Raw genomic sequence first — 22,746 nt, 5'->3', positions numbered from 1 at the left:
GCACATTGCAGGGAAATCAAAAAGAAAGGAATTGAGTCTTTCAAATAGTAACTAATGGCGTTAACCAGTGAGTCTGGATGTAAAGTAGCAGAGCAGAGAAGGGGGTATTAGAGGCTTCCCCGGTGTGGTGTGGGGATGGGAAAGGGGTCTCCAGTCTAAGGAGGGAGTAGTTTTCCAGCCTATAGAGCAGGGGTTCTCAACCTGTGGGTCACAGCCCCTTTGGGAGTTGCACGTCATAATTCATGACAGTAGCAAAATTACAGTTATGAAGTAGCAATTAGAAAGTGTTGTGATTGGGGGTCACCACAGCATGAGGAACTGTATTAAAGGGTTGCAGCATAGAATGGTTGAAGACCAGTGCCATAGAGGACCTGAAATATGGTGACTCCTGAAGAGAGCCCTGCAATTCTTTCCAAATGTAATGTCCCCTTCCTTGAAAGAAAGCTCTTCTATGGTATATTAAATCAGTTTACTTTTCTCCTTGCTGTGACAAAATACCTGTCCAAAGCAATCCAGGAAGGAAGGGCTCATTTTGACTCAGTTTGAGGATATGGCCCAGCATGGCAGGGAAGGCCAAGCAGGGTATGAGGCAGCTGTCTACATCGTGTTCAATCATGAAGCAGAGAGATGAAGCTGGAAGTCAGCTTGATTTCTTCTGTTCCATGAACACTGGCTGTCCAAATTCAGAGGGGCTCCTCCATCTTCAGCTAACTCTTTCTGGAAATACTCATTCTATGCCATAGATGGGTCTCTATGGTGATTCTAAGTTCGAGCTGATAATAAAGCCTCTCGCATGTGTTGGCCATTCTTCTCCTAGCTGGACGAGGGCTGGATGGACGATGACAGGAACGACTTTCTGGATGACTTACACATGGACATGCTGGAGGAGCAGCACCATCAGGCCATGCAGTTCACGGCCAGTGTGCTCCAACAGGTAAAACCTGGGCCAGCCCCACGCCACCAAACTGAGGGGCGCTCACAGCCTCCGTGATGGTAAAGACCATCAGAAAACCCCTGCCTAAGAGCTTTGCTGCCTGAGCATGAAGGGAATGCAAGCTGATAGGTTCCCTCACCAAGCTCTTCCCTGGAAATCACTACATAGTAACATAGTGAATTCCAAACCCACAGCAATCAAGCTTGGGGGTGCTGGGAATACAGGCACATACCACCTCACCTAGATTATGAAGCACTTGTGGTTGAAAAACCAAAGCAGATGCACTGATCTGTGTTCGCCAGGAAAACAGACGTATCAGAGAAAATTAAGTCATGCCCTTGAAAGAAAAGCAATTCTGTGATTAGCCTGAGCTACTCAGAGCCCTGCATCTCCCTCCTGCCAGAGTCCTAATCACACACTCGTTGAGGCACTTAAAAGTGTGTGTACTGGTTCATTTACTAGTTAGTTATTGGGATAACTGATGTTATCTTCCGTATTGTATAGACTGAAAAAAATGAGAATTAGGGACCCAGGCCACTCAAATGCTGCAAGTCAGCCTTAGGGAATTAGAATTCGATCCAAAACTTCTGTCCTACACATAAAGGTCACACTGGGTATCTGCACCCCTACCCCAGACTTCTGCTGCCATGAACCAGTTGTTTTTGTCATTTTTCTCTGATACAGAAGAAGCATGAGGAAGATGGTGGAACCACCGACACAGCCACCATCTTATCCAACCAGCACGAGAAAGACAGCGGTGTGGGGCGGACAGATGAGAGCACCCGCAACGATGAGAGCTCTGAGCAGGAGAACAATGGTGAAGATGCCACGGCGTCCTCCAACCCGCTGGCGGGCCAGAGGAAGCTGACCTGTAGCCAGGACACCCTAGGCAGTGGCGACCTGCCTTTCAGCAACGAATCCTTCATCTCTGCAGACTGTACCGATGTGGACTACCTGGGCATCCCAGTAGATGAGTGTGAGCGTTTTCGCGAGCTGCTGGAGCTCAAGTGCCAGGTGCAGAGCAGCAGCAGCCCCTACAGCCTGTACTACCCCAGCAGCCCACTGGACGCTGCTGGCAAGAGTGACCCTGAGAGTGTGGACAAGGAGCTGGAGCTGCTCAACGAGGAGCTGCGCAGCATCGAGCTGGAGTGCCTGAGCATCGTGCGTGCGCACAAGATGCAGCAGCTTAAGGAGCAGTACCGCGAGTCCTGGATGCTGCACCACAGTGGCTTCCGCAACTACAACACCAGCGTGGATGTGCGCCGCCATGAGCTCTCGGACATCACGGAGCTTCCCGAGAAGTCAGACAAGGATAGCTCGAGCGCCTACAACACTGGGGAGAGCTGCCGGAGTACCCCACTCACCCTGGAGATCTCCCCAGATAACTCCCTACGGAGGATGGCCGAGGGAAGTAGCGAAGGGGCCGCAGCCAGCATCGAAGCTTACAGACCATCCCCCAAGAATCTGCTCGCCATCACTGAGGATCCTGAAGTAAGCACCCCAAACTACAGCCCTAGTGCCAAAGAGCTGGACCCCAGTCAGGCCCTGGAGAGCAAAGAGCGCCGAGTTAGTGATGGCAGCAGGAGCCCCACTGCCAGCCCAAAGCTGGGCAGTGCCTACCTGCCCCCTTACCACCACTCCCCGTACAAGCATGCGCACATCCCAGCGCACGCACAGCACTACCAGAGCTACATGCACCTGATCCAGCAGAAGTCGGCGGTGGAGTATGCGCAAAGCCAGATGAGCCTGGTGAGCATGTGCAAGGACTTGAACTCCTCTAACTCGGCCGAACCCCGGATGGAGTGGAAAGTGAAGATTCGCAGTGACGGGACCCGCTACATTACCAAAAGGCCGGTGCGTGACCGGCTGCTGCGGGAGCGCGCCCTGAAGATCCGCGAGGAACGCAGTGGCCTGACCACGGATGACGATGCCATGAGTGAGATGAAGATGGGGCGCTACTGGAGCAAGGAGGAGCGCAAACAGCATCTGGTGAAGGCCAAGGAGCAGAGAAGGAGGCGCGAGTTTATGATGCAGAGCAGGCTGGATTGTCTGAAGGAGCAGCAGGCAGCTGACGACAGGAAAGAGATGAACATCCTGGAACTGAGCCACAAAAAGATGATGAAGAAGAGGAACAAAAAGATCTTTGACAATTGGATGACCATCCAAGAACTCTTAACCCATGGCACAAAATCGCCAGACGGCACTAGGGTATACAATTCCTTCCTGTCGGTGACTACTGTTTAACTCTCAGTGTGTATAGACGAGAGACTACTACCGTTGGGGTAGACATCCCTGCCTCGTTCAATGCGGCAAGTTTTTGTATATATAAGCCCGGCCATCGTGTTGATAGTCTAAATTTGCCACTCCTACAACTTTGGGTGTCCTGGCTCTGTTTTCAGTGGAGGGAAAATACACCCTTACTCTCTTAGAAGGCAATATTAACAAGCAGCTTTTTTTCAAATAGCAATGGTAATTTTTTACTTGTTAACCTTTTTCATAAAGTGTTTAAATTTCCAAAAGATCTTTTATTAAGCATACTTTCACAGAATAATTTGTTTAAACTATATTCATATAAAAGAAGGTTAAACACGCTTTGTTTCTGCCTAAAACACAAAATGCAACTGCCAGTATGTATTTTTAATGGGACCCTATTTTGTAATGCCACTTCGCTGACATGTGTTTCATACAAGTCACCATTCATTCATTCATTCATTCATACATCTTATATCAGTTGTAGTTGTAACACAAACCTGCCAAAGTCTAATTGGCAAGTTCACACAAACACACACACACACAAACTAGCAATGTTTCCAGTCAGGATATCCATTTTTCACATTTTTCTGGTTAAGGTTCCCAAGGAGAGTGTCGAGGTTTTTTAACAGAAAGCAAAATTTCCTGCAGCTTTATGGACGCTTGAAGCATGTTTGCAAATATTGCCGCCTGTTGGAAGAATTTGCATGTACAGGGAAGTTGTGGATGGAGACAGTTTGTGGAGTTTTAAGTGCTCATTGTTGTAGACCTTTGCTTTGTAGGTTGGAAGGGACAGACTTAACCAAGCAAGTTCACAGAATCATGATTAGTTACAAACATCAAGTAAAAGGAAGTTAAAATAAATTATTATTTTCTATTTGATATGTATTGGCACGAGTGCTTATTTTACAGTGTTGATCCATGACCCCTTCTTAGCTGCGTCACCTGCTGCTTCTTAAGTCTTTCAAAATGTCTGATTCCTTGACTCAGCCTAGAGTTCAGTGGCAGATGGAAAAGCAAGGTCTGGTGGCAAAGAATAGGGGATGAAATATACCATACACTCCTGGGCTTTGGCAGCTTGCCTCCTAGGGTGCTTCCACCTCGCCCAGGATCCTACAGATAGGAAAGCTTGTGGGCGAGCATCTCAGCCAGGGTCGTGTTTGTGAGTAAACTGCGTTATGTTTACTCTCTGCCCATTCTAGCACACATCTTGTCCAGCTTTCCATCTCTGAGATGTACCTGGCCACCGGGCAAAAGTTTCATAGCATAACACAGGTCACTAAAGTAACTGTTCTTAGGAACAGGTTTCTTTTAGGCTTCTGTGACTGTCAAAGTTCTGAGTAAAGGACTTGCTACCAGTGTTCCCTAGTTACAGTGTTTATATCAATTTCAGCTACAATGCCCACGGAAAAATGAAAATAAAGATAAGATTAGGAAGGGGATCATTTTTATTTGCCATCACACCAGCCATCTGGTTTGCTCACTGATTTAATTGAAATTCTGATTGAAATGCCAAGGTGTTTTGGGCATCTCAGACAACAATTTCCTTGCACACATCCTGTTTGAGCCCGAATCCCTCCTTTGGGACTGGACTGTAAGGACTAATTACCCTCGTGTAGCTGGTCTTTCTCTGTCCCACCAGCCAGCTCCCAAATAATGACACAGAGACTTTTCATTAATTATAAAAGCTCAACCTATACCTTAGACTTGTTCCTAACTGGCTCTTATAGCTGAAATTAATCCACATTTTTTAATCTATGTTATACCATGTGACTTTTTACATTTCATTCTGTACCTCCCAATTTGTTCTGCATCTCACTGGCATCTCCTGTATACCCAGAGTCATCCTCCTCTTCCTTTTCACCCTGGAACTCCTACCTATACCTCCAGCCTAGCTGTGGACCTTTTGGCTTTTTATTATACCAATCACAGCAATACATCCGCACACAGTGTACAAACATCCCACAATGCACTTGTAATAAAGTAATTTAACCAAAATAAAACACTTGAGATAATGATTCCCCCCTAGTGAAATATCTGGTTGCTACCTCTTCTAGAACCAGGCATTGCTAAGATAATTGTGTCTGCTACATAATTCTAATCAGCTCTGGAAGATGAATCAAGTTTTACAATATGTACCATGAGAACACAAAGTCTCAACAGTCCCCAAGTTCACTTTTCAATGAAGTACTTTCCACAGCTCCCAAGCTACTTTACAGCCTCAGCACTCTGATCGTCCATTTTCTAGTAAATATTTCATAGAACACAAATACCTATCTGATAAATCCTAAATCACTATAAAGTACAGAGAAGCATACAAGCGATATTATTTAGAAAATGGCTTTTCTTTCATTAAAGGCAAGGGCTGCATTCATGACACATGAACAAAGAGACTACTTCGGATAGAACTTAAGTAGTCACAACGTGTCAAAGACAAATAGGACTTCTCATCTGGGTTCATGGAATACCTCTACATGTAGGGGTTAATCTTGACACTCAGGAAAAACACCTTAAAGTTGCCCATTCTAGATTTCCAACTGCTCATCGTGCTTGAACCTAACCTGTAATGTGGTCTGAAGTTTCTCTAACCTAAGGTAATAACTCCACTAAAATATAAAAGGCATGATAGTGTCAATCAGAAGGAAATAGGAAGTTGAGAAGTACAGGGTAGGTCATTAATAACCAATCGCAAATTCAGAACTCAGCACCGGTCCCTACATCTCTTAGCAGCTCATACCCAGGGGGCAGGTAGTAAAGCGTGTGAACAGTCAACTTCCATGCATCCATCCTGCTTTCCCAAGCATTGTACTAATTGATACCCCAGAGTGTGTCTAAGCCAGGAAACATGAATCCACCATTTCTTATGTGACCTTATGCTCCCAAGGGCCTCTTGGTACAAGCCTTTCTGAGCTAGTGGGAAAATCCAGGTATATCCAGGGTGAGAGTACAAACACCTTACAACTTCTATCAAGAAACCCTAGAATCCATGTAAACAACACATGCTGTTACCAACACATCTTTCTACCAGCCCTCTTGCCCTGCTTCTAGGGCCCATTTGGGAAGTTGGTAGAAGCTATGGGTTCTCTCTTAGGGTAGGGAGTACTTACACAACACGTAAATGAATTGCATACAGTTTTGGAGGTGTTGCGGAGCCCTCGGTGCCACTCGTGGACTCTTACTCACATAAGAAGCCCAGATTTGGATAAAGATGTGAGCTCTGTGCATCTGTATTTCTCTTCATTTGGTCCATGTGGTTGAATTCAGCAGCACTGTTTGAGCTGAATCCCTATTTTGTATAGCAAGGAAGCCATTCTCCCTATGAGGGTCATGGCCTCTAAGGCCATTAAAATTCAGCTAACCACTGATGCCTGCAATCTTAGGGGCATTATGCTAATGGATTTGCTCATAGCTACTTAACTTTAGGAAGTGAGAGTGCAGACTCCTCATTCTCCACTACAACCACACCACTGTCTGGATAGCTCTGGTTTCAACTCTTTCTAGAATGAGTCTTTATTGAGCATCCAGGGCTAGATTGTTCAATCCAGTAGTCACTAACCACATCTAGCTACTAAACAGTTCGTGAATGATAAGGTCAAAGCATGAGGTCATGGGTAGTGTATCCAGCACTACAAAAAAAAATCAGTAAATAAAATGTGGTTAGTCAAAATGGAAAGTAGATTTCAAAATTAATCATACAAAGTTTTATAAAATTCCTATGGAAATTGCAGTAATTTCTATTGCAATTACAGTAACTTCACAGATGTTGGGTTAAGTAAAATACATAATTATAATTAACTTTACTTTGTAACCGAGAATACAACAAAACCTTTAAATTCCATATGTAGGGGCTGGAGGGATGGTTCCATGTGTGAAGTCCCTGATGAGGAGGCATCAGGACTTGTGTTCAGATCCCCAGTACCCACATAAAAGCTGGGCATAGTGGCGCACATCTATAGTCGTAAAACTTAATTGAGAGCAGTGGAAAGGGTGGGAGGGGTAGCCGACAGAAAGAGCTCCAGTGCTCACTGGCCAGTCTGTCTAGGATCACTGAGAGACTTTGCCTCAAAAATTAACCTAGGAGCAACAGAGGACTAACATCAACCTGTGGCCTTCATATGCACATACAGGCTAGCACATACATGCACTACAAGCACAACCAAATGTCCTTATGTGGGACCACATTATATTTCTACTGAACACCACTAATATAGACAGTGTTAGGTGTTTATGTGCAAAATGCTTGTATCACAAAACTCATAGTCAGTTCTTCAAGGTTAGTAGTTTTTAATCAACAATGTAAACTCAGGGTATGAATTTTGCCCATGGCTGGAGAGATGGCCATTAAGAGAACTTGTTGTTCTTTCAGGGGACTGGAGTTTAGTTCTAACATCCATGCACATTGGATGGCTCTCGCCCACCTGTAACTAGCTCCTTCAAGGGATCAATCGTCCTCTTTTGGTCTCTACAGGCCCCTACATTCACATGCACATGTAATCAAAAATTTAGGACTTGAGAATTGGCTCAGCAGTTGAGCACACTGGCTGCTTTTCTAGAGAACCCAGGTTTGATTCCCAGCACCCACATGGCAGCTCAGAACTGTCATGTGTACTCCAGTTCTAGAGGATCTGATGCCCTCCTCTGGCTTCTGTGAGCACCAGGCATGCACACACTACACAGACATACATCAAAGTAAAACACTCACTTACATAAAACAACAAAATTTAATATTTTGGAAAAGAATTTTTTCCAGTAAGTGTGACTGGAGTTGGTATCCCCAGTGTCCAGCTGTTCATACCTCACCCCTCTTCCACCATCTATTCAGGAAGCAACCCACCGTTGTCTGATTATATTCGTTATATTTGTAACATGTTCATGATACCAATAAAAGAAATTGCTTTCAAAGAAACAGCCACTTCACTGCGTTCCCTCTGGAGCTCTAAGTCACAGGATATTCTAAGTCTCCTAGCAAGAACACATGACGGCGTACAAAACAGCAATAGGGGACATGCATGAAGTTTTTCATCTCTTCAAATGAAAACAAGAGATTCCGAATAGCAAGAATCCCAAACATGCTGAGGTAGGGCTGTACATTGCCTAGGGAACACTAGTTGGAGAACTAATTAGGATTATAAACTGAAGTATGAAAATTAACCAAATAATTATGTCCTTGTAGCCCTCAGAAGTAGGTTACAGGTTACTTGATAACACAATTGCCCCAAACCAAGGAAGTAATTCTGCCATAAGGCATCACAGCGTCCCGCTTTTATTTCTGTTTCCCAATTATTTGAGCATTTCAGGATTTCTGTGGAGCATCAACTAATTAACAGGAAATCACTAAAACGAGATAAGATGTAAGAATTCTCATGCAAATGCTGTAGTCTTCAATTTTGATTAAATGTGAATTCCCCTGAAGCATTTACAGAACAAAAAGCATGGTTCCTTGGGTTTCATTCAGATGGACTTTTCTGTGCAAATGGTCCACTTTTTCTTTAGCTTCCAGTTACAATAACCCTCAAAGGGCATGGTCTATGAGGACACGTGATGGGCCTGTAACTTAGCTTTCCTTTCAAGCAGCAGGAGCGGACCTTAGTACACTAACATTGTGTGAAAATGAAAGCTGAGGAAATAAGGAGCCTCCCTTCACTGGCTTCACGAGGTGAAACGTATTCTCTAGTTCACTGAGTCTCACCAAAATCCTTAAGAACCCCATGGATTTACCAGATGTTGCCTATGTCCCTCAAAAATATGCTATGTATACCACCATGGAGATGGCTGAGCAGGTAAAGGTACTTGCAGCCAAGCCTAGTGGCCTGGGTTCAATTCCTGAGACCCACATGGTGGAGGGAGAGGGCCAACTCCCACAAATTGTCCTCTGACCTCTGCATTTGATCTATGGCCTACGTGTACATGAACACAAAATAAATGTGTAATGACACATACATACACACACACACACACACACACAAACACACATAATGCATTTGCTCCCGTTCTCTTCAGTGCCATCCCAGATGGCTCCAACTTAGTTCTAAGAATTGTGCCCAGCCCTTGCTATAAGAGCCACGTCAAAAGCCAGTACTACTTGCAACCATGGACAGAGCTTACAGCCTAGTGGGAAAGAAACTAGTAAACCAACCATTCAAAAATGCCAAGAAGGTTGACAACAGGGGCAATCCAAGAGCCACTGAGTCAGATGGATTGAGCTAAGAGGAATTCCTATTCACTAAGGCAAAAGAGAATAGTAGTATTACAAGCAAAAATGCAGCATAAGCAAAGGTCCTAGGGAGGCAGAATATAGGATCATAAATAGTCAGTGTGCCTTGAGCTTATAAGCCAATGAAGGTGTGGAAGGCATCTATTTGACCATAAATACCTTTTCAATATAGCCACCATATTGATTATCAAACATACACACACTAGACTCTACACTGAATGCCTTACATGTACCAACTCCCTTAATCAAGAGCCTATGGGATGAGTGAGGTTGCTATTCATATTTCACAGGTAAGGAGGGAAAGCCAGGAGAAGTCAGCTGCTGTGGGGCCATTAGGGCAGCTGACATGGCATTTTGTGCTCCCCTTAACCACTGTGATGGCAGCCCACACGGAGATGGTAACTCAAGGATCCCCACCCTGGGAGAAGCTGAAAGATTCCATCAGGTACTCATTACATCTGTAGCCAGCACAACCATATTGGCTTCCACCTATCTCTAGCTCGGGGAGGAAGGTTTCAAGCCATATTTCTGCATATGGCTAAGCCCCAGAAGATAATTCAACCTGCAGGCTCAGTCAGTTCACCTCCACAAAGTCAAGCAAGGTGACCAGCAGAAACAACTTCTTCTCCCATCCTTGGATGTCTTTTCTCTTGAATACCACGCAACACACACCCTGAAACTCTTGTCATTATCAGTGCTGATGAGCTAGGTCCAGAAAATGCTTAATGAAGAACAAAACTTAGATGATTTGGGGAGTCACACCCATAGAAACAGGTATCCTTAGTGATGCCTTGTTGTGTCAAGTACTGTGGTTGACTCTGCTGTGACCTCCAAAACCTCACATGCAGAGGCCACCAAGATCAAAATGCATTGAACAGTCATCCCCACAACCTGGAAGTTCAGATGACCTAAAGGGATGGTAAATTATATTTTGGGCTTTTCCATCCTCAGAGAAGCAGGGAGTGTGGCTCTTTGTAAATGCCCAGCTGTTACCAGGCCTAACAATTCAAATGAGCCTATCAGGTCTTAGAGCAGAGTCTATGGGTAAAAAGAACTGGGCTCTGATAGGGAAATGAGATCCAGAAACCTACTTTCAGTATGGCCTGATGATTTAAGCTACAACTTTGCTACCTTAAGAACATGGCAATGTGCTGGGCAATGGTGGTACATGTCTTTAATCCCAGTACTTGGAAGGCAGAGGCAGATGAATCTCAGTGAGTTCAAGGCCAGTCTGGTCTACAAAGTGAGTTTCCAGGATAGCCAATTGTTACATAGAAAAACCCTGTCTTACCCAAAAAACCAAAAGAGGAGGAGGAGGAGGAGGAGGAGGAGGAGGAGGAGGAGGAGGAGGAGGAGGAGGAGGAAGAAGAAGAAGAAGAAGAAGAAGAAGAAGAAGAAGAAGAAGAAGAAGAAGAAGAAGAAGAAGAAGAAGAAGAAGAAGTCAGTGTTCATTCATTCTCTGGACTCCCAGGGAGACTTCTCTTTGACAAATTTTTAAAATCAATCAATACATTTCCTAACACTCTTCTAAGCCAACCTCTGAGAAGGGAGACCTACGTCTCCCTCCCAGCCCATCAGCTCCTGCTTCCTCCTTACTAGGGTCAGTCACTTCCTTAATACCTACATGATGTGTAATGACCATGTTCCCATTAGTAACCACTGGGACCATTTATTTCTAAATGGGGCTTGGAGTTTTCCCTTCACTTGGCAACAAGAAAAACTCCAAAATATGCATATGCATTGCTAGTTAGTTTCACGTTTCAAAACAAGGCCAAATAGTGAATGTGCCTCTAAAATCCATTAGGAGTTCAGCCTATAATGCAGCCTATCCAAAAAGTCTTGCAAGGAGACAGCAGCTGGAGCCATGAACAATCAACCAGTAACTTGTGTTATATCCAAACAGTGCTTGCACTTATTTTGTCACAGGGACCATTGTCAAACTCCAGACAGAGTTGCAGACTATATGTGCCACTTTATACATGTAGAGACTCATAGCAGTGTGCTTCCTGAAGCAGACACAATGATGAGGGATCTCCCACACCTCAGGCCAGCTTACACAATCTTGGACTTGGAAAAAGAGCCTTAGCTAAGACACCAAAATCATGAGTGCCTGGGTCTTCATTTTTGTGCACCAAAGAAAAGTAGTGAGAAATCAAAAAAGATTGGCTTAAAATGAGGATAGCCCTGTGCAAGCAACTAGTATTGAGCGTGTATGAAAATGACAGCCACACTCAGGGCCCTACCTGAATCCAATGGCATAACAATAATAACCCAATTTCAAAATGGACCATCAACTCCAAAACGTATTTCTCAAAGATAACAATACAAATGTCTACGAGGCATATCACCAGATGCTCGCTCATCACTAGAGAACATAAATAAAATCCAAAGCCCAACCACAAGAATGGCTACTACTAGAGAGAGAGAAAAGAACAAGGTTTGCAAAGATGGGGGAAACCATAACCTCCCTAAGCTACTAGTGGGGGGCATGAAAATGGAACAGCTGCCCCAGAACACTTCCGTGAGTCTTTAAATATGTAAGGGAGTGCTGGAGAGACGGTCCAGTGAGCAAAGTGCTGCTTGTATAAGCAGGAAGACCTGAGTTCAGCTCTCCCGCCTATTGGCCAATCATTCTCACCAAGATGACAAAGTCTAAACTCAGAAAGAGACCCTGTCTCAAAAAAAAAAAAAAGCAGGCAGCGCTAGATATTGACCTCTGATCTCCACATGCACACACTGATATACATACATGTACACACATGCTTACACTACATATACATATATGTATGTAATGAAGAATTACCAAACAGCTTGGCAATTTCAGATTTGCACAAATGAGTTGCAATGAGAGATAGCTATTTTTATAACAATCTTCGTAAGAGCTCTATCTACAGCAGCCAAAAGGTTGAAAAATATCTGGGCAAAGTAATAGTGCAACTGTTAAGGGCAATATGGTGCACACATTTGATGGAATGCTATTTGGCCATTAAAAAAGGAAATCCTGCCACATGCCACGAGATGACTTGAAATGTCATGCTAAGTGAAATAAGCCAGATGTAAAGGAACTAATACTATGATTTTAATTGTAGAAATATGTAGACTAAGAAAATTCACACAGAATTGACAAAGACACAGAATTCCAGATTGACAGGTATGGAGTTCCTGTTCAGGATCATGAAACAATTTAAAAGAGTACTGACAGATGTACAGCATTGTGAATAGAGCCAGTGCCACTTAAACTACATACAACGTATACAGATAAAAACAGACTACTTCCACTCAATAAACCTTGGAGCATGAAGAAGTTTCTAGAATAGAGCAGCATTCCTGAGGAAGACAGCATAGGTTGTATTTCAAGCCAGAAGAAAGGAAGTAATGCTCAAAGTCATCTGACTCCAGGGCAGACAGGGCCCTATACAGCAGTTACCCAACACAAAATGAACTCCACGTTTTTGTGTGCTTTTTGTTTTGGCAAGTTCTGCCCATTGACTATTTTTTGTTTAATTGACTGACTGACTGATTTTGAATGAGCTAGAGAGAGAAAGAACATCAAGCTGGGTTGGTAGGGAGGTAGGAAGGATCTGGGAGAAGTTGGGGGAGGGAAAATAATATGATGAAAATAAATGATATAAAAAGTAAGCCAATAAATACCAAAAAATTTAAAATTAAATCAAGTTTTAAAAGAGGATACATGGACTGAGGAGATGGCTCACCACACAAACATGAAGACTTTAGTTCAGATCCCCACAAGCTACAAAAAAGCCAGATAGGCATGGCGTTCTACCGTGATCCCCCCAGCACTCGGAAGCACACAGCAGATCCCCAAGGCAAAAGCTACCTAGACTAGCAGATGGGCAAGCAAGACCCTGCCTCAGTAAATAGAGTGGAGAGCAACTGAGGAGATGCCCCACATGCATCAGCTTCCAGCCTTCACATATGCCCCCACGTATAGCCACACCCACGCCTTAAAATGGTCCTTGGGCATAATGGGAACTTTATTTATAAAATATGATAAGTAAATGAACAATTGAAATACGTCACCTTGGCATTAGATTGCTAAAGAAACCTATCTAAATATTTCATTTCAGAACAAAAGCTTGACAACGATCCAGTCTTGAAAATCCTGGGCAAGAATGTTCCAGGCTAACTAAAGCAAAAAGTATAGGTGCCCTGGGGTAGGAAAGCACTGTTTCAGGGCCATTCTTCCTGTCACACAACTCTCTTCACAGCTCACAAGGCCAACTTCTGATTCTGGAGTCTGGAATGATTTGGGGTTTGTTTGGCTATTTCTGAGATGGAGCCTCGCTCTGTAGTCCAGGCTGGCCTTGAACTCCTACCAATCCTTTTGCCTCAGCCTCCCAAGTGCTGGGGTTACAGGCATGTGTCACCACTCCCAGCTTGAAATCATAACTATCCCAGGAACACAAGCGTGTACAATCTCTTAGTTGAGTAATCTGGTAAAACATCTCCCTCTTCTCTGAGCACAGATGCTTTCTTGTTGGGCCATACATGAAAGACCACCAACCCCAGGTAGCATTTACCAGAGCTGCTGACCTGTTCTCTGCAACTCTCCCACTAAGCAAGGGGCGGAGCCAGACCTGCATGCAGGCACTCTGGCTTTTAACAGTTCTTTCTGTCACAACCCCCTTCCTCAACAATGTAAAACAGTAAGAGACAAAGATATCCCAGAGACAAATTCAATACGGTGTCATTAAAAAGAAAAAAAAAAAAGCTACAAGCCCTGCTGAAGTAACTCAAGTCTCCTGGGGGCAGAACCAGGGAGTTGGAGCCAAGTGACAGCCAAGTTCCTCATCTTGAAGCCCAGGTCCAGGCTTGGTATTTCACATAGCCAAGGAAATACAGAAGCAGTAGCTGGCCTTCTCCCCTGTGTTTTTCTCCATCCTCAAGAAAAGATGGCAAGTCCGTGCAAAATTACACCCACGAGGGAAATTTCCTTCATTTCATTTGTTAGTGTTAAAAAAATCCCTACAGAGTATCAATAGTGATATTTTTGAAGTTATGGGGGCAAACAGAAATTACTGTGCTGTTGATGTCCCTGAGATGGCCACAATACTTTCACTCACCACAGGAGATTAGAACTGGTATGGGGGTCAGTGAACTCTCCCTGGAAAAGACCAAACAGTAAATACCATGATATGTAAGCCAAAAGGCAGAATCCAGACGACTGTACAGGTAGCACATCTGCTACTGAAATGTAGCCAGCTCTAGGCTTAGAGTTCTCCAGAGAATAGCACCAACAGAGACGGGGTACATGGCAAGGAGGGCTGTGCTTGAGTGTGTACATAAAATAGAGAGAGAAGAGAAAGAGAGATGGAGGGAAATTTGTCATAAGGAACCACCTTATTCACTGTCAGGGGGTGGCCAAATCCCCAAACCTAAGTAAGCTCGCAAGCTAAGAAGCCAAGAACAAGCTTTTTCAAGACCCAGAAAAGGCAAGAAAAACACTTGTGTCTCAGGCCTAAGGCATCACCCTCAAAGTCTCAGAGTGTGACTTTACTTGGATTTAGTCTCTTTTTATATTTATTTTTATTCATATGTATATGGGGTGGTTATAGGCACCCATGGAGTCTAGAAGAGGACATCAGATTCCTAGGCTCTAGCATTATATGAGTTAAGGGACCCAAAGTTGGTCCTCTGCATTCAGTAAGTGATCTTAACCACAGAGTCATCATCTCTTCAGACCCTATCATTTATATTTTTAAAACCACTTCAGGGCCGGGTGTTGGTGGCGCACGCCTTTAATCCCAGCACTCAGGAGGCAGAGGCAGGCGGATCTCTGTGAGTTCGAGGCCAGCCTGGTCTACAAAGCTAGTTCCAGGACAGCCTCCAAAACAATACAGAGAAACCCTGTCTCAAAAAAACAAAACAAACAAAACAAACAAACAAACAAAAAACCACTTCATATGACTCTCCTTCCAGGGCCTAGAGAGATGGACCTGAAGTTAAGAGCATCTGCTGCTCTTGAAGAAGATCTCAGTTTATTTCTCAACTCTCATGTTAGGTGGCTACAACTGCCTGTAACTTGACTTCCATAGGATATGATACCTCTGACATCTACAAGCACATTCCCTCATATGAATATACCCACACTCATATAAATACATACATGCATACATTCACATATCAATGATAGAATGAAGTCATTCAAATGAGCCCTAAGAGTCCAATTAACTAATGGAGATCTTTGGACACTCATACACACATCAGGAGGTGGCCATGTAAAGGCGGCGGTGGAAAACCAGGTAACACTTTGGTAAGTAAAGAAGGCCAAAGATGGCCAGCCAGCCATCAGAAGCCAGGGGACAGGCAAGCAGTTGATTGTCTCATATTGGAAGGAGCCGGGCCTGGGGATTCTTCAGAAATGAGAGAATGTATTTCTGTGTTTAAGCCACCAGTTTATGCTTCCTGTTTCCATAGACACAGATGCTCAAACACAGAACTAATGAAGCCTCTGCCTTGGCCTCCGTTTATCCTGATTTCAGTACCCTGTCTGTGCTTCTCAGAGACAAGATCATTGCATTATTGTTTGAGTGGCTGTTTAAAAAATAAAATCAGAGCTGGTATAAGCATCTGCTTCCTAGTTGAGCAATACATAGAAGAGGTAGGTTCAATGAAATAGAGGCTAGGAACCAGATGCTGAGGCCCAGGCCTGACACAGGGACCACACTTGGTCCTCGAGCCTACCTCATCTGCTTCACACCTGAGGGAACTTGCCTAGTCCCACAAAGACTAGGAAGCAGAAGCCAGAAGATGCCTCCCAAAACCTGTACTATGTTTTCTCATTATGTTGACAAAATACCTCACAGGAGCAACTTGAGGGCATATTTATACTGTCTAGCTCCTGGTTTGAGGGAGCAGGGAAGGCTCAGCAGAGGGAGCCTGAGGCTCAGAGGCAGGCAAGAAAAAGACAACTCCAGAGACAGTCTAGGACCACCAAGTTCCTTCCTTGTCTGCTAGGTTCCATGTCCAAAGGGTCCCCCATCTCCCCAAATTGCTGCACCAGCAGAGAACACAAGAACCTCTAGAGTGGGTGTCAAGCAAAGATTGTGTAGGAGTCTTCCAGAGACAACATTCAAGGTTCTGCTTGCTCCAGGGATCAAAAACACATCGTTTAGAGTGTTTTCACAGTATTATTTCTCTCAAGCTGTTAAAGAGTGGTATCTACAAGGGTTCTCTGATACAGGGGCTAGAGAGACAGCTTCCAAGAGAAGCATAGGGCCTGAGGCCCACAAGCTCACAGGCAAGCACTTGAGAAACCAAGACTGTTAAACACGAGGGAGGGCTTCTTTCTTCAGGGCAGAAACTGGCACCTGTTCACCTGGAAGGCTGCAGTGATGTTGATAACCTGGCGAGTTGGTTTTTTTGTTTTGGTTTGTTTGTTTCTTTTGTTTTTGCTAGTCTGCACAGCCTGCCCTCGCTCAGACTTCAGAGAATTGGTTCTCAGTCAATAGAACCCATCCTCATCAAAGAGGTCCCAGGTACTTTGCAAGAGTTTACTATTATGCCTGTTACAAAGCCTTCCTCCCCAGGCCCTTATCCCGAGCATTCTTTCTCAGTCCATAGAGCCCATTCCTGTGGAAGAAGTCACCAGTGCTCTGCAAAAGACATGTACCTTGGGAGGGAGTTTTGATGTAGTCAAGCCTTAAGTTTTGTTGTAATGATTATCACAAAGAGACTTTCCCAAAGTTTTCCTGTGTTTAAATATGTAAAACAATAAACTGCTTGGTGTCAGACTCCACATGTTTAAGTTGTGCTGTACCTGGTTTCCTTCTTAGCTCTCACAGTCTGTTTCCCTGCAGGCTACAGAGCTTGCAGCAACCTCCACAGTTGTTAGTCTTGCAGAGGTCCTAGGTTTGATTCCCAGCACCCACATGGTGGCTCACAAACAGCTGTAACTCCAGTTCTATGGGATCCAGTGCCCTCCTCTGCCTTCAATGGGCGCCAGGCAAACCCATGACACACATACAGACGTGTAGGCAAATACTCATCCATATAAAAATAGAATAAATAAATCTTGAAAAAATGTTAAAGAGTTCTACATTCTGAAAGTGATGTGGAGACATTCACTAAGTATAGAAGCTTCTTGACTTTCTAACATCTCTGATAGTTTTTAATTAATTTCGGCACGCCATACTAATTGTGTCTCATTGTGAATTTTGTTCTGAAACAAAGCTCTATCACATCTCAGGTGTGTTAGCATGTGTATGTGTACATGTGACTGTGTGTATATGAGTACATATTTGTGATGTGTGCGTGCGTGCGTGTGTGTGGTGTTCATTCTATCAGTTCTGTTCCTTCAGAATACCACACACGCTAAGTCATTTCCCAGGTCTTTGGGTTTTTGGTTGGAGTGTGAGGTGGGGTGACTCTCTCTATCCTAGAGCTCACAAGCAGGCTAGGCTGGGGCGGCCTGCAAACCCCAGAATCTCCCTATCTCCACCTCCCAGGCCCTCTGATTATAAAGTTGGATGTCTGGATTTCTTTTGATGTGAGTTCTGGAGATTGAACCCAGGTCCTCACACTTGTAAGGGGAACATTTCTGTGGACTGAGCCATCTCCCCAGCCCTGAGAAAACCTCCTCAAGGACCACTGTTGGGAGCTGGTGACAAGAGATTTAGAATGATAAGTAACATTTTAGGAAAATGCTAAAAAAGCAGTCAACACCTCAATATCTAGCCAGCCAGAGCCAAGGCCGGTAAAGATTCCTTGCTGCTGTGTTTACCTAATCTGTCTTTGTGGCAGAAATACCTGGAATTTTCCAGAACCTCCTTCCAGTTAGCCCATACCAAAGAACCACTATCACTTCAAGATTTGTTAGGCAGTAAAAATGAGCAATTATTCCAAGCAGAAGGGCTCAAAGAGCTTAAAATGTGATTAGCTGTGCTGATAAAAGCATGGCATTAGGTGGCCATAAATTGCCGACAGCAGCCTTCTACAAGCCTGTCAGCTGGTACGACAGCATCTGAAAGTAAATAGCAAAGAATTGCTTGTTAAAAGTCACCGAAAGATGCCCTCAGCCCAGGGCACACAGATAACTGGCCCCTACCTGGAAGCTGGAAATAGTCACATGGGTCTGTTTTTCTTTCTTTCTTTGCTTTTTTTGTTTTGTTTCATTTTTGGTCCTTAGATGTTAGAATTGGAGAGGCAGAGGATGTCTCCGTTCAAGTTTCTCTCTTCAAAGTCCAAGAAACTCAGCTCAGCATTCTCTGAACCTACAAAGCAAGTTCCTGAAAAGACAAATCTTTCTGCTTGTGGCCCAGGATGGTCTCTTCTGCACCTCCCTCCTTTGAACATGGTCCCTACAGGCTCAAAAAGCCAAGTTACTTGTGTGCGCAGGTGGGACCTTCCAAGTACCTAGAAGAGAAGGAATTGAGAGACAGCAGGAACCTTTTGTCTATGTTTTTGTTGAGCACATCCTATGTACCAGGCACTGGGCTAAGTACTGGATACCAGCTACAGCTAGCTCTTAGGAAGCCCTGTGCCCAGGTAAGGACATGAGTCTGTGCCCAGGTAAGGATGCTGAGTCTCTGCAGTGTTGACTGCCATGTTCAAAGTCTCTCTCTCTCTCTCTCTCTCTCTCTCTCTCTCTCTCTCTCACACACACACACACACGTGTACATGCACACATGCACAGGGACACACACCCTAAGCAGCAGGGCTGGACACACATCCAGACACACTCAAGACTGGATGTGTAACAGTCTGCTGAGGGTTCACTGATGGAGGGCACCATGGGAAATAAGTCAGTAAATGTTTTCAGGCTTTCCTTAAGGTGTTGAGGCTGAGCTAACCCCAAGCATTAGCCTGACTACATGAGGTTACTTTGTCTGTCCTCGGGCACCAATAAGTTGCACGAATGTTCTCAAAAACAGTCCTTGTTTCCATCTACTTTCAGGCCTGGGAGCAAGCTATTGTGTTTCATGTGCCAAAATATACCAATAGACGTTTTAAAAAAATTAATTCCTTAGAAGCTGGGACCCACTTTTTCTAGTTTACAAAAAAAATCCTATTTTACAAAAATAGGATCATTTCAGTATTGTCCTTTTACCCTAAAAACAAACAGCACCATGGGGCTGGAGAGATGCCTTTCTGGTAAGAACACCTGCTCTGTAAGCATGAGGGCCCAAAAGCAAATCTCCAGCTCTCGTTTGAAAAGCCAGGCATGGTTGCTGCTGCTTGTAATCCCAGAACTGGGGAGCATAGATTCCAGGAACTTACTGGCCAGCCAGGCTAGAGTAAACATTAGCTTCTGGTTAAGTGACAGACTGTTTCAAGGCAAAGCAGGGGGAAGGGGAGAGTGATTAAAGAGGACAGCCAAGGTCCTGTTCTGGCCCCCACGTGCATGCACACTCATATTAAATACCCCACTTTCACATACACAGCATCACAGACATTTTCCACACCAATGAATAAAGAAGCACAACATAATTTCCACACATGCAGTACATGCCGTCACACACACACACACACACACACACACACACACGTATTCAGCTATGCCCTGAGAGGGTCTAATTGAACAACCACCAATGCCTGACTAGCACACAAGTGCCACAATGAATTTTCTGAGGGAACTGTCTCTGAACTTTGTGTTAACTGTAAGAAATGTGTGCATTTTGCATTTAGAAAAACACCTTGAGCAAGAAGATGGGGTCAATTGTCACCTTGCCAAGCTGTGAGGGAGTGGTCAGAGACAACCTTCCCTTGACCATGACAGAAAAGCCATCCACATACAAATGCTGTTCATGTCCTCTGGACCACGCCTTCCCACTCTTGGAAGGGTCTAAAATCCCCTGCCCATCTCCTCACACACAACCTACAGTCTAAGGAAGATCTCCATAGTGAACATGCCCCCAACTCACAATCTTCCTTCCCGATGCTTTTTGGGGGGGTTCGAGACAGGGTTTCTCTGTATATGTGTAGCTTTTGGAGCCCGTTCTGGCACTGGCGCTCACTGAGATCTGCCTGCCTCTGCCTCCCAGGTGCTGGGATTTAAAAGTGAGCGCCACCACCGTCCAGCTCCTGATGATTATTGATTTAATACCACCTCGAAAGACTCAAATGCCCACAAGGACATGGCTCTCTTGCTCAGCACAGTATACCTAACAGATAGGACGTGGTAGATGCTTGACAGAGGGTGATGAAGGGAGGGACAAGTGGAGGAAAGGCGAGAAAGGAGAAAAATGGAGAAGAGGAAGGATGAACAGAGACAAGAAGGAGGTAGGTTTTCCATGAAGAACTTTCAAGGACACAGGAATAAAGGAGAGAGAAATGGTGAAGAGAGGGAAGGGGAATTTTCCAATGACAGCTTCCAGAGAAATCAGAAAGAGTGGACTTGGTGACAAACTGGTGATTTCTGCCGGCTCAACCATGGAATCACTGTTTATCTAGCACCCATTGTGAACCAGGTGCCAATCAAGACACCAGAGACAAAGCATAGGCAATGTAGACAAGAACTTTTGCTCTTGGAAGGAGCTGTGTGGCCAACGGGCCAAGGCATGGAGACACCAGTATAGATGACCAATGGTACAGACTCGTTTCATCAGAACCTCTTCTGCAAGCTAATGGAGATCACTGCTCACTGGGGATGTTTGAGAAACCCAGAAAATGTCTTTGGAGGGTTGGGGACGGAGCAAACATCTCTCAGCCAACAAACATTCAGTCCAAACACCTTTGTTCTATGCAAGGTGAGAGGTCTACAAGGCAGGGGAGGCCAGGAGAAGAGCAAACAGGACTCCTTCCTGCCAGGTGGCTCAGGAAAGCGTCTCAGGGATGGACATATGGGAGAAAATTGTTGGGGGACAGCTGACTCCATTTTCTTGTTTTTGTTTTTGTTTTCAAGACAGGGTCTCTCTGTGTAGCTTTGAAGCCTGTCCTGGCACTCACTCTGTAGACCAGGCTGTCCTCGAACTCATAGAGATCCACCTGTTTCTGCCTCCCGAGTGCTGGGATTAAAGGTGTGTGTCACCACCGCCAGCTCCCTTTTCTTTTTAGTTAAAAATTGTTAGAGTTTGAGGATATCCTTAGAAAGAGGTCAACTTTTTTTGACTGGTTCTTCCTCGATAATCTTGTGAATTATATGTTGTAAATTGTTTCCATTGTTCCAAGAATTGACTGACTATAGGATGTTTCGTGGTATGTTAACTATCTGACCATAAACCCATAACATGTACCTTTTCCATGATCATAAAAATAACTTCAAAATTCCACTTTTAATCACTTGCTCACTTGGTATAGAGACAACTCTGCCTTTAATCTGGGCTGTTTTCATTCTCCTACTATGGGAGGCTGAAAATGTGGCCCAGCCATTATTCAATTTTTACTCTGCAACATCTCAGTGTTAGCTCTTACTTTTCGACACCATAACAGAAATACCATAGAAACTGTGGGCATGAAGCTGCCAACAGATTGCCAGGTGTGGGTTCCGTGGCCTACAAACTGGGTAAACTCATGAAATTGAAGGTGGTTTTAGAAGCAAGATGGTTTAATAGACCCTAAAGCTGAGGTGTGAAACCCTTACTCTTATAAAAATGGCCTCCTCAGGGTTTAGATTTATGTCCATGGTGGCTTCAGGCACAGAAATGGATTGCTTTGTTGCTTGGGGGACAGAAGTTGAAAACCAAGGTGCTGGCAGGACTGTGGTCCTTCTGAAGGTGCTAGGGGAGAATCTGTCATATCTTACTCCAGGTTTGCAGGAGCCTCGTGCAGTCCTTGGTTGCAGACTGTCACTCCAGTCCTGGTCTCAATAGTACACAGTCATGTTCCTATCGTCTGTGTGTATTTCTCTTGTGTGCAAAAGTCTTATTTTATAGACACCAGCCACATAGAGTTAGGGCTTACCTTAAGGGGCTTATTCTTGATTATCTATATAAAGACTGTCTCCAAAGGATGTCAAAGTCTATTACACCAACATGAGAACTTTAACATTTGATATGAGGAGACACAACCCAACCTCCACAATTGAAATACAGCCTGGCAAAGACCTATCAGCTGTCGTTTCAATACTAGCCAGATGCTCGTCTATCTACAAAATAGAATGTGTGTGCCTTTACATGCTGATGTCTACCTGGCCATAGATTTTACAAATCATACAAATGGAACATCCAGCTGAGCTTGGATGGAGCCATGTGACCTGTGAGAGAATTAAGTTGACCTCAGCGTAGATGAGGCACAATGTAGACTTGTTCCTCCATCACAGCCATGGGCTGACTCTACTGTCCACTTCAGCAGGTATCTCTGGTCATGAAGAAATTTCAAGAACCTTGGAAAACAAGTTCAAATATAAATCTCCAATTTCTGACATGGCATTTGTCTTCTAGGAGTGTGT

The 22,746-nt window shown here is 44.4% G+C and overlaps 1 protein-coding gene across 2 annotated transcripts in view; it reads left to right on the top strand.

Annotated features, from left to right (window-relative positions):
• Pdzrn3 (PDZ domain containing ring finger 3) overlaps positions 1-4,066 on the top strand; it is a 226,564-nt gene extending 222,498 nt beyond the window's left edge. For both annotated transcript variants that reach the window (XM_005071214.4, XM_040737102.1), the window contains 2 exons: positions 818-934; positions 1,619-4,066. In XM_005071214.4, coding sequence (XP_005071271.1) covers positions 818-934; positions 1,619-3,178 — 1,677 coding nt within the window. In that variant the 3' untranslated portion in view covers positions 3,179-4,066. The remainder of the gene's footprint in view (positions 1-817; positions 935-1,618) is intronic.
• Positions 4,067-22,746: the final 18,680 nt, after the last annotated feature.

This window comes from Mesocricetus auratus, unplaced genomic scaffold (genome assembly GCF_017639785.1).
Source record: "Mesocricetus auratus isolate SY011 unplaced genomic scaffold, BCM_Maur_2.0 Super-Scaffold_100676, whole genome shotgun sequence".
NCBI lineage: Eukaryota > Metazoa > Chordata > Mammalia > Rodentia > Cricetidae > Mesocricetus > Mesocricetus auratus.
This window is presented reverse-complemented; position numbering and strand designations above follow the sequence as displayed.